Genomic DNA, 10,657 nt, shown 5'->3' on the forward strand with positions numbered 1-10,657 from the left:
AAAAAAAACCCTAGTCACCCTCAAGAAGGAAGAGAAGCTTACACTTCTATTGTATGTTTAAGTCTATGTGAGGAGATATCAAGTGAAATAACGCTAAGTAGATGAGATTTATGGCTTCTTTGATGACTTCATCAAATTGAATTTGATTTGGGAACATTCAGATCATAGATATATTCACTATATCTCTAGATTAAGTAATCTTACTTGTTTTTGAGTCATGTTTTCGCTTTGATTAGATCTAAAGAAGCCTAAAGTTAGATTACATGCACACTATTAATCTAGGGATAGGGAACAAAGCAATCCAAGTTCCCAAGAAGTGGTAGGGTTGGCTAAGGGTAGGAGGGGTTTCATGGGAAAGAATAGATAAAAAGAAGTATGCTAATAACAAGTCTTAGTAATTACTTGTGATGTAATGTTATCATATACTTTGGAAAGGGTGACAACATTCCATGAAATATATAATCATGCTTGCATCAAGGTATTAATACTAGCCATAACATACAAGGTTAAGAAAAATATTTTTACAATATCAACTCCTTCAATTTAACTATATTTATAATTTTTTTAATTCTTTTTTGATAAAATTATAAGATAATATCAAATAGGAAAATATATATATATATATATATATATATATATATATATATATAATTTGAATGATGAAGCATCATGTTCTTAGGATGAATATCACTTATTAGGACCACACTTTCGAATGTCAGTCCTAACCGATTATGCTATTTTGACGGGTCTCTTTAGGTTATTATTATTAATTTAAAAATAAAATAAAAATTGTTGTGGAGTTGAAATATTTAATAGAAAATAAAATACAATAAATATTAAGGGTTATTTGATGACCTAAAAGAAAGGAAGGATCGGACATGGTGAGGGATGATTGTTTCTTAAAAAAATAAAAAAATAAAACAAAATAAAAAAATCTCACCGACACTGAGATCTAAGCTATAAATAATATCCCAGTGTTTGAAATCTAATAACATAAGACTTTCATATTTTTCGACGATCCATCCGATAGTTCTCTTCGGCTCAGACAAACCCTAACTTAAGTTATCTTCTTCCACGGACAGACCGAACCCTTATCACATAAATCCGCTCGCCCAGAATCAGATCAATCGATCAATCCTTTCCTTTCCCCGTGATCAAATGATTGCCTTCACAGTGAAACCTCTTTTCAGCATTGTGGTCCTCACTCTCACCCTCGTCGTTGCCACCTTCCTGATATCCCCTCCTTCGCCCTTTTCTCAATTCTCCCTTTCTCCCACCTCACCCAGGTATGTTCTTTTTTTTTCGCCGGCAATCAATTAAGCTATAATATGGGGTCAAATTTGATTTTTAGCTTGTATTCAAATAGTAACCAGAAAATATCAACTTGTGGTTGGGATTTTGTTTATTGTATTTTGCTCAGTTTTCTTGGCACCCAAACAGAGTGCAAAGTTATGCTTTTTTTCATTGCTGTATTCTTATGCACTGCATTTTTGACAAATCGAAACTTAACTTCACGCAGTCGAAAATTTGATATTTGGAGTGTGCGAAGGCTTGTGGAATGGAGACCTTGCAAATGGTGGCTAGATGGAGATTTGACAGGTTAGTGGAATTTTAGTTTATTTTGTTTTATTTTTTCTGTTTGAAATATTTGGGGTCATAGGGACAACCCATGATTTGGTAGTTCTTCAGCATGGGAATAATTGGAAATCTAGGATATGTTTAATTAGTAGGGAGGAAAAAAAATGCTGCATTCTGACAAAAAGGATAACAAGAATACGATTTTCTTGAACTGTTTTTGGAATGAAGAAAATATTGGTTGCAGTTGACCATTATTTAATTTCCTATCCTTGATTTTACAATGGGAATTTTGAGAGTTCAAAATGGAGTGTGAATAAGACCACCATTTGTAATACTTGGGATATTTGAGCATACAATTTTATGGTATAATTTGGGATCTTTTATTTCTTTTGATGAAAAAACAGGGTAGGCAGAACATTCTGGGAACAACTCGAGAATTTTAATATAATGCTTGCGGATAGTAATGAGGGCAAGGGTTACTTTCTGTTTGATTTTTGATATTCTGAGTCAAATGTAATTGACTTTCATTGCAGAAAATTGCATTGGTTTTTTGTTGAAATGCTGCAGCTCTTCCAGCAAAGAATAATGGATATATTAGAGTGGATTGCTATGGTGGACTCAATCAAATGAGGAGGGATGTGAGTACTTAGAATATCTCCACAGTTGCAATTTCCAGGTCTGTGCAAAAACTGCTGGATTTTTATTGCAGCCAAGGTAAATATGGGCATTGTTTGTGGTGGTTGCAGTTCTGCGATGGTGTTGGCATTGCTCGTTTGCTGAATGCAACTCTGGTTTTACCAAAGTTTGAAGTCGCTGCATATTGGAATGAATCAAGGTAATCTAAGGGATTGCTGAAAATACTATTATAACTGATTTTCAAACTTAATGAAGAATTGAAGAAATTAGAAATTAGATTTCTCATCTTTTATCAAAATAAAGGATTAAAATGTTTTTTGTTAGTGTGATTTCATTTTTATTTTGTGGCAGTAGAAGAATAAATATTACTCAATGAATGGTAATTGTGGTTGTAAATTGTGAAAAAAACTTGTGTAGCACAACTTAAATGAACATAAAATGGAATGAGTATATATCATCACAACAATTTCCTCTGTTGAACTTGGGACTTGGTTTTTGAGGTTTGATTGCCTTGTTCACTGCATATGTGGCCAGATTGCTAACAGATCTTTTTTAATCAATACCCTCTTACTGCACAAGAAAAATGAGGAAGTGAGAAAGAAAGGTTAAACTCAAGGATCAAGCAAATGAACATAAAAACAATCTGTTTAGACTGGACCTAAATTTGATAATATGCAATCAAGGCAAGCAAAATTACGATCTACTCTACTTACCTCCAAAAGATTCACACCTGATTACAATCAATACATGTAGAATGGCAAATGTACCGGTTAGTAATTATAAATCATCACAAGGGAGAATTTCAGGTTATCTGTAAGCCTGAAACCGCATAAGAAAAGATGACCTCAGCGGCTCGGCCAATGAGGTTTTAACATGAGTCCAAAAATAGGTAGAGTTGGAACATATGAGTTATGGTTACTGAATATGTGGTATGATGCCTTATTTATATTGGTGTTCCCAAGCTATGATCTGCCCAATGCTGCAGTTTTAAGTATAAAATGGTTCACAGATAATTGTAGATATCTACCTGCTTCTGTAAGTACCAATCAATATGTAGGTCCCTTGAAGCTTGGCTCAAGTTGCAAGGGATCAGGGTGGTGATGTTAAAGGTCTCAGGTTTTATTCCATGTATTTTTTTTTGTTCACAAAAAAAAAAAGGAAAAAAAAAGAAATGCTTATTAGGAAAAGTATCTTTTGTGGTGTAAATCTCACTATAGGAGTCCATTGTGCAGTGGCGTCAGACTTGATTAGTTGTAGGCAGATAGCTTAGCTTACAGGGCCTGTTTATATTATTTCCCCCCTTGGACTTGGACTTGATGGAATCCAGGAAAAGCCATCTTTTCCCACAACAATGCCTTTGTTATGTGATCCAAAATGGTTTAAATTCTCTTTCATATTGCTGTTTGTTTTGTGGAAGTTTGTTTATGTTATTTTCTCCCTTGGACTTGAACTTGATGGAATTCAGGAAAAGGCAGCTTTTTCCGCAACAATGCCTTTGTTATGATCCAACATTATTCAAATTCTCTTTTATATTGCTGTTTGTTTTGTGGAAGTTTTCTTGATTGGTAACTTGATTTACTGACTCTCTATATGGTGATGCTTAATGAAACTCCAAAAAGGCCAGAGTTTTTAGATAGGAAACTCTGATCCCTTCAAAGCCAACGATCTTCTCTTAGCTTCTCTTTTGGATCTTTAAAGGTAGGAGCTAGGTGGCTTAGCTCAATGTGGGGAAAGGGGGGCTTGTATTTTGTTTTCCTCTCTCCCTTGGTTGCCTGTTTTGGCGTCAAATGTATACGTTGTGTATATTGCGCCACTTGATTAGCACTATTAATATATATTTACTCTTTTCCTGTTCAACAAAAAAAGGTAGGAGATAGGACTTTCCAACTTATTTAGTGTGCTCTAGATCTGTCCCAATGAAGGTGTTCTTATTTTATTCTTTTTATTTTTATTTTTTAAATTTGTTATTCTTCTGTGGATGTTTTCATTAATAAGATTTAACTACTTATTTTCTGATGCCATATAGGCGAGTTCTCTCAAAATGCTGTTCCTTTTACATTTGACTGTTTGGAGAAGAATTTATAAAATATCACATGGATGCTAGTTTTTAATTTTGTCAATGAATCTACAACGATTTGTACCTTCTTTTTTTTTGCTGTCATCTTTTTCTTCCTTTCTTTATTGTTCTTTTGATAAGCAAAGAGAGGGGAATTCTTTTCTAAGCTTTTGAAATCAACAATATTATGGCATAACCCTTTTGTGTGCCTTCTCAGTGGTTTTGCAGATGTGTTTGATGTCGACTACTTCATTCAACAGATGGATGGCTATGTTAAAGTTGTTAAAGATTTGCCACCAGAGATTGCATCAAGAGAACCTTTTAGAGTGGACACAAGTAAACGGAAAGGCCAATTTGATTACATTGAAAGTATTCTTCCTTCTTTACTCGAACATCATTACATTTCAATCACACCAGCAATGAGCCAAAGAAGGGACAGGTACCATATCATATTTTGGTTTTCGTTCATTGTAGTTACACTAATTTGACTTGGAGACAATTGTTGTGTTGATTTCAAGGGTCAAAACAATCAGACCATATTAGGTTATATCCAATTACAGAACTGCCAGAACAAATGTAAAAATCGGTTTTGGTAATTATGATTGTGTATCATGTTTAAGAAACTTCCTTCAGGTGCAGAGAAAGATATTGTTTTTTAGGAGGTGCAGAAAAAGATATTTTTTTTAGAAGGTGCAGGGAAAGAGAGATTGAAAGTGGATCCTGGTTCTGTTGTATATTTTTCTGATATAATTGTATAAGTCTGTAAGCACTACTTCTGTTATTCGAGGGTGTCTAAGTAACAAATTTAAATTACCTCTCCAACCAAGAAAAAAGTTTCGTGATATCGTTATCCTCTTTTTATGCACTATTCTTTAATCCAGGCATGTGTGATTTCATCCTTTTTCTGAAACATGATCTTGTAGGTATCCTCTGTACGCCAAGGCTGCCCTCTGTCAAGCTTGTTACAATGCATTACGCCTTACCAAAGTGTTGGAGGAGAAAGGTGCTGAACTTCTGCAAGCCATACCAAAACCATTTCTCTCCCTTCACCTTCGCTTTGAACCTGATATGGTTGCTTACAGTCAATGTCAGTACCCAAGCCTTTCACCTGCCTCCTTGGAATCTGTTGATGCTGTCCGAGGAGATCGAAAACCCTGGACTGGAGAGATGGCCACAATTTGGAGAAACCGTGGGAAATGCCCCCTTACCCCAAGTGAGACAGCTTTCATACTTCAAGCACTTTCCATTCCAACAGACACAAATATTTATCTGGCAGCTGGAGATGGTTTGATGGAAATTGAAGGACTAACTTCTATCTACACCAATGTATTTACCAAGTCTAGCCTCCTTAGTGGCGAGGATTTCACAAGCATGCATGGGAATACAAAAGCTGCACTGGATTATTATGTATCTATCAACAGTGACTCCTACATAGCTACGTATTTTGGAAACATGGACAAGATGGTTGCAGCAATGCGAGCTTTCAATAGAATGTCTAAAACTGTTTTCTTAAGTAGAAGAGCTTTTGCTGAATTCACTTCGCAGGGATTGAAAGGGAAGGAATTGATGGAAGCCCTGTGGAAGGTTCATGGTGATGATTTTGGCATGGGGAGAGGATATGCTTTGCCAGACTGCTTCTGTGAGTTCAAATTGTGACTTGAGGTCCAGATTATCATTCTGTCTGATTAGTTTTAATTTTTTTTTTGTAATGTGTTAGTGAGGATTAAAGTGCCCTCTCCATACATGTTTCTTACTCAGAATATCTGGTGGAGCCAGAGATTCTCGACATCAGCTACTTAATTGCTTATGCAAATTCTGTAACTTATAATATCGATTTTGACTCATCCCTCTATTGATGTGGTGAACTGGGGGCAGCCAAAAGGCAAAATCTGTATGTTGGGTTGGAGACAATTTGGAGATTACACGAAAATGAAGGCATCTTAATTCATATTATTTTCTTTAACAGATTTATAATGAGGTGATTTTATGGCTTCTGTTAGTGGGTTTGCCTTTATTGTCATTCTAATTGATCATAGAATGAAATGAGATAATCTAGAATTTGTGTAACCAACTTGTACGCTATTGGTTCATTTCATAACAGGATCACAGGCCTTTTTCCCGCTTGGTATTTTGAAATTGTAAGCTTGAGAAGCATAGTCTGTTTTGGGAATAGAGTTCAAACTTGTAGAAAGGAGGACCGTGGACACCAACCAACCTGCATTTCCATCTCCTCCTTCCTCTCCTTTGGAAATACTGCATACAGCTTGACACCCGCCAATCCAGGCGTGATTATATCACTTTTAACCTACTATGGAGGGTGCGTACATGCATGGTCCACACGTTCTTTGGTCCAAATTCTGTCATGTGAAACTTTGATCATTTTCACAAAAGTGTACCCCATGATTTTTAGCCGCCATAGACCAAGAGCCCTACCTTAAATTTGCTTCCACACTTTCTCGTAGTCGGCCTCGTGTGTGGAATCACGGACTTCTTGGCTCTTATCTTCCTTAATTACTCATTGTATCCACTTTTATGGTTTAATTTATCTCACTTGCAGCTCACTTTTATGACTTATGATACTTGTTTGCTAGCCAAGAGTTCTCCTCAAAATAATTCAAATTACAAACTCATACATGCAGTTAAATGACCCGTGAAACCACGTCCTTTTTGAGTGGTTGCTTTTAGTCACGGCACCTCGAATGCCAGGGTAACATGCAAACCATATATTATGGTTGACATGACACTAATTAGTCACAACCCCTTGTGATGATTTCACAGAGATGAGGTAACTATTAATATTGCAGTATAGCTGTTAGCTTTCGGCTGTTAAGATCAACCATCTAGTTTCCTCCATAATGAAAACAGCATTGAGTGACCATGGAAAAAAGCTATGCGACTAGTGGTTTTTCAAGAGTATAAATGTGGCATCTCAGTAGCAATATTCCAGCATAACATATTGGTAGTACTGTTGTCTGTGAGTGCTGCAGGGCAATGGGGCTGTGGGTGGTGGCCATCTTGGTAGCTTTGTTATGCAAAGAAGCAAGCCTGGTACATGGGGACATTGGCACTGCAAACTCCTACGACCCTCCTTATACTCGTAAGCAAACTCTTTATCAAGTGAAGTGTGTTTTTATGGAAGTTTTGGTGTTTAATCATTTGTTATTTCTTGCAGCTACTAGGTGTAATGGGAACAGGCAAGATCAGTTTCCACCTGGCAATCTATTTGTTTCAGTGAGTGAAGGGTTGTGGGACAATGGTGCGGCCTGTGGGAGACGTTATAGGTTGAGGTGCCTGAGTGGAGCTAAAAAGCCATGCAAGGATGGAACAGTTGATGTCAAAGTGGTTGATTTCTGCTCAGTCAGGCCCTGCCCCTCTACGCTTCTCTTGTCCAACGATGCTTTTGCAGCCATTTCACACTCTCCTAGCATGAAAATAAATGTGGAGTACATACAGTAAGTCTTTGAAAGAAATCTTACACTGACAGTTGACTCATCTGCTTCCGATTCCTTCTTCCTTTGTTTAACTCTGTGTCACCTTTCATTGCAGGATTTGACAAAGAACTGCAAAAGGCCGAGTCACATCGCCAGCACAATCTGCTTGTAACTTGGGAACTTTGTGGGATAAACCAACAAAAGTGTGGAGAACAATGCAGAATTGTGATTAAAAAAACCAAGTAGTAGTTGTTGTAGTAGTTTCTGTTATTGCACGAGGATGCTTTCATTTGTAACTTTTTGCAATGGATATTTCCAAAGACGCTGGTTATAAGTGAGCTCTTAATGAAGTGAGAAACGATGTCCAAAGTCACATATAAGTAGTTCTCTTTTAAGATCATATAACGCAGTGGTGTTGCATGAAGGCAATACAGCTTCTACTTTTGATACTCCAAGGGTGAACAATGCACAATGTGGCTAGTTGTGAATGAGAGAATGTTCACTATCTGTTGAGACTTTGCTCTCCTAAAAATATGAGGTGATATATAGGATGAAATTCAGATAAGAAGGAAATATTGCAATGTTGAATTCAAGACACTTCAACCATATCAAATTCCAACACATGCAATAAACCACTGTATATATTGTGGATCTAAATCTTACAATTTAAACTTTTGAGATGGTGGGAGGTCACTCAATTTATTAATCCTAAAAGGATGCTACTTTATTTCCCAATTATTAAGCCCAATAGTGTAATAAAGTCTAAAAGATGCTACATGTGAGGGAGGTTGTTAAAGCGCACAATATGTGTTATGGGTCTAGATCGTACAAACTTAAACTTTTAGTAAAATTGGTTGTTCAACTAAGTCAATTATGTATAGACTTGGATCATATCTTCTCTCGAATAAGTAAAGAAATTAGTACTAAAGAAGAAAGAAATGAATAGAATTATATATGATAGCTCACTTAGGGGTTAAGGGAATGAATGGTGCTGAATCCTTGTTTCTGAAGAGTTTCCATGATTTGGGTTTGTTTCTTTTGGGCGATAACTTAACTGGGGTGCTTCTGAGTTATCTTTAGGGATTTCAAGTCCATCCAAAAGTGTGTTTCTTTGTGTAGGAAGCATGAAAGCAGATCCTTACAACCAGTCAACTCATGAAGGGTCAGTCCATGGCTAACTAGAGTGTTGCTTGTGCATGATCAATAGGGAGGAGATGACAAATCATATTCTCATCCATCATGAAGTACTTGCATGCTGCGGCATTTCTTCTTTCCCTTGATGCTCCTGCCGTGAGTAAAAGATTAGTTGTTGGGTTGGTATGATAGCTTTGTGAGGAAAAGCCACAAAAAGTTGTGAGGGATGGCCTTTTAATGGTTGTTTTGGTGCTTTTAAGAAGGCAGATAACTAAAATATTTTGAAGATGCAGAATCATGTGAACACAAACTCAAAAGAATCGTTATCAAATCTGTGTTTGAGTGAGCTAAAGATCTTTAATTAGAGGTTGACAGCCTTCTTTTCTAGACCTCATGAGGGGTTATGATGCTGTATGGTTGTTTCTTTTTCAGCTTGAAGCATTTTTATACACTTCTGCGTATTTGGGTTACATCCTGCTCTTTACATCCCCTTGATATTACACACTATTAAAGCCTGAAGGTTAGAGAAGAGTTCAAAACCTAAGGGCATGATTGGTAAATATTTCTAAAAGTTGGAAACATTTTTCTAACCTAAAACACATTTGAAGTGTGTTTGATACTAATTTTAAAAAATATTTTTAATATTTTTAATATTTGAAATTTTTTATTATTTAAATATTAAAAAAATTAGATACATTTTTTAAAATTACTATCAAACACGGTCTTAATAAACTTGTAACATTTTTTTTTAAAATTTATTTTGAAAATAAGTTGTTTTTAAAATAATTTTCAAATATTTTTGGATACTTTTTATATAGTTTTCTAAACAACAATTAAAAAAGTAAAAAATACTTTAAAATCTTTTGCATGTCTGAAATAAATTCATGGAACATAAGATAATAAAATAATTTTTTATATTTAACTTTTCAAATAAAATTTTGTTTATTAAAATAATTGAAAATTATTTTGAAAATTTTAGAACTTGTTTGATCGTGTGATTTGAAAACAATTTCTGATTTTAAAAATAGAGAACTATTTTTAAAAAAATTTAACACTATTTAATTGTTATTTTTTAAAAATAATTTTTGAAAACAAAGTGAAATAAATAACAATTTTTAGAAAATAAGTAAGGATTTTTTTTATCAATTTTTTTTTTTTAAAAAAAAAGATATGAACCCATTTTCTAAAACTTGTTTTTAAAAATTGTTTTTAAATTAAAGAATAAAAAATAGTTTTAAAAAATAAGTTTGGCATTATGTTTTAAGTTTTGAAAACAATACCAAAAACAAGTAAGGAATTGAACCACAACGTAAAGAAATGTACTAATGAGGAGAGCTTCACAATCTTGTACTTTACTTTTGGCATTTCAGTGAATTGGACCAGAAATGCCTGGTTTCCCCAGTACTAACTACTAACTAGACAAACCCCACTCAAGACTTCCTTTTGCATTTCTGAAAATGTCGGAGTATGAACGGTTCAACACCTAGACTCTCATAGTCTAAATTACCCACCAGCATTAACTCCTCCTTTGTCAGAAACCACAAAAGTGGACTCAAACTAGTTCAATGGAGCCTCTCTCCACCATTCAAATCTTCGACTTGGCAACATTGACTTCATGTGTGAACCTCAATCATGGTTGAAATATTCATCAAGTGAAGGCACCTGTTTGTCAATTAGGCACATGGATACTTTAATGGGGCAAAACCAGCATGTTAGCCAATCTATTTAAGATTGCTCTTGCCTGTATTTTTCTTTGAAGTGCTATTTTTTATATAAAAAAAAATATATTATAAATGATTTTTTAATTTTTTTAAAATATTTT

The 10,657-nt window shown here is 35.0% G+C and overlaps 2 protein-coding genes across 3 annotated transcripts; both read left to right on the forward strand.

Annotated features, from left to right (window-relative positions):
- Positions 1–1,010: 1,010 nt before the first annotated feature.
- Positions 1,011–6,218, forward strand: LOC117922611 (O-fucosyltransferase 13). 2 transcript variants are annotated; one of them, XM_034840772.1, is made up of 6 exons: positions 1,011–1,286; positions 1,520–1,599; positions 2,146–2,216; positions 2,325–2,413; positions 4,488–4,709; positions 5,194–6,218. In XM_034840772.1, exons 1-6 carry the CDS (start codon positions 1,159–1,161, stop codon positions 5,924–5,926), a joined length of 1,323 nt encoding a protein of 440 aa, XP_034696663.1. In that variant the 5' UTR covers positions 1,011–1,158; the 3' UTR covers positions 5,927–6,218. The 2 variants fall into 2 exon arrangements, with proteins under 2 accessions (XP_034696663.1, XP_034696664.1); XM_034840773.1 differs by lacking the exon at positions 1,011–1,286 and having other exon boundaries at positions 1,517–1,599; positions 2,112–2,216.
- Positions 6,219–6,327: 109 nt separating this feature from the next.
- On the forward strand, positions 6,328–8,125 carry LOC117922612 (EG45-like domain containing protein 2). The gene is made up of 3 exons (XM_034840774.1): positions 6,328–7,367; positions 7,443–7,722; positions 7,817–8,125. Exons 1-3 carry the CDS (start codon positions 7,262–7,264, stop codon positions 7,821–7,823), a joined length of 393 nt encoding a protein of 130 aa, XP_034696665.1. The 5' UTR covers positions 6,328–7,261; the 3' UTR covers positions 7,824–8,125.
- The last annotated feature ends 2,532 nt before the right edge of the window (positions 8,126–10,657 follow it).

Source organism: Vitis riparia, chromosome 9 (assembly GCF_004353265.1).
Source record: "Vitis riparia cultivar Riparia Gloire de Montpellier isolate 1030 chromosome 9, EGFV_Vit.rip_1.0, whole genome shotgun sequence".
NCBI lineage: Eukaryota > Viridiplantae > Streptophyta > Magnoliopsida > Vitales > Vitaceae > Vitis > Vitis riparia.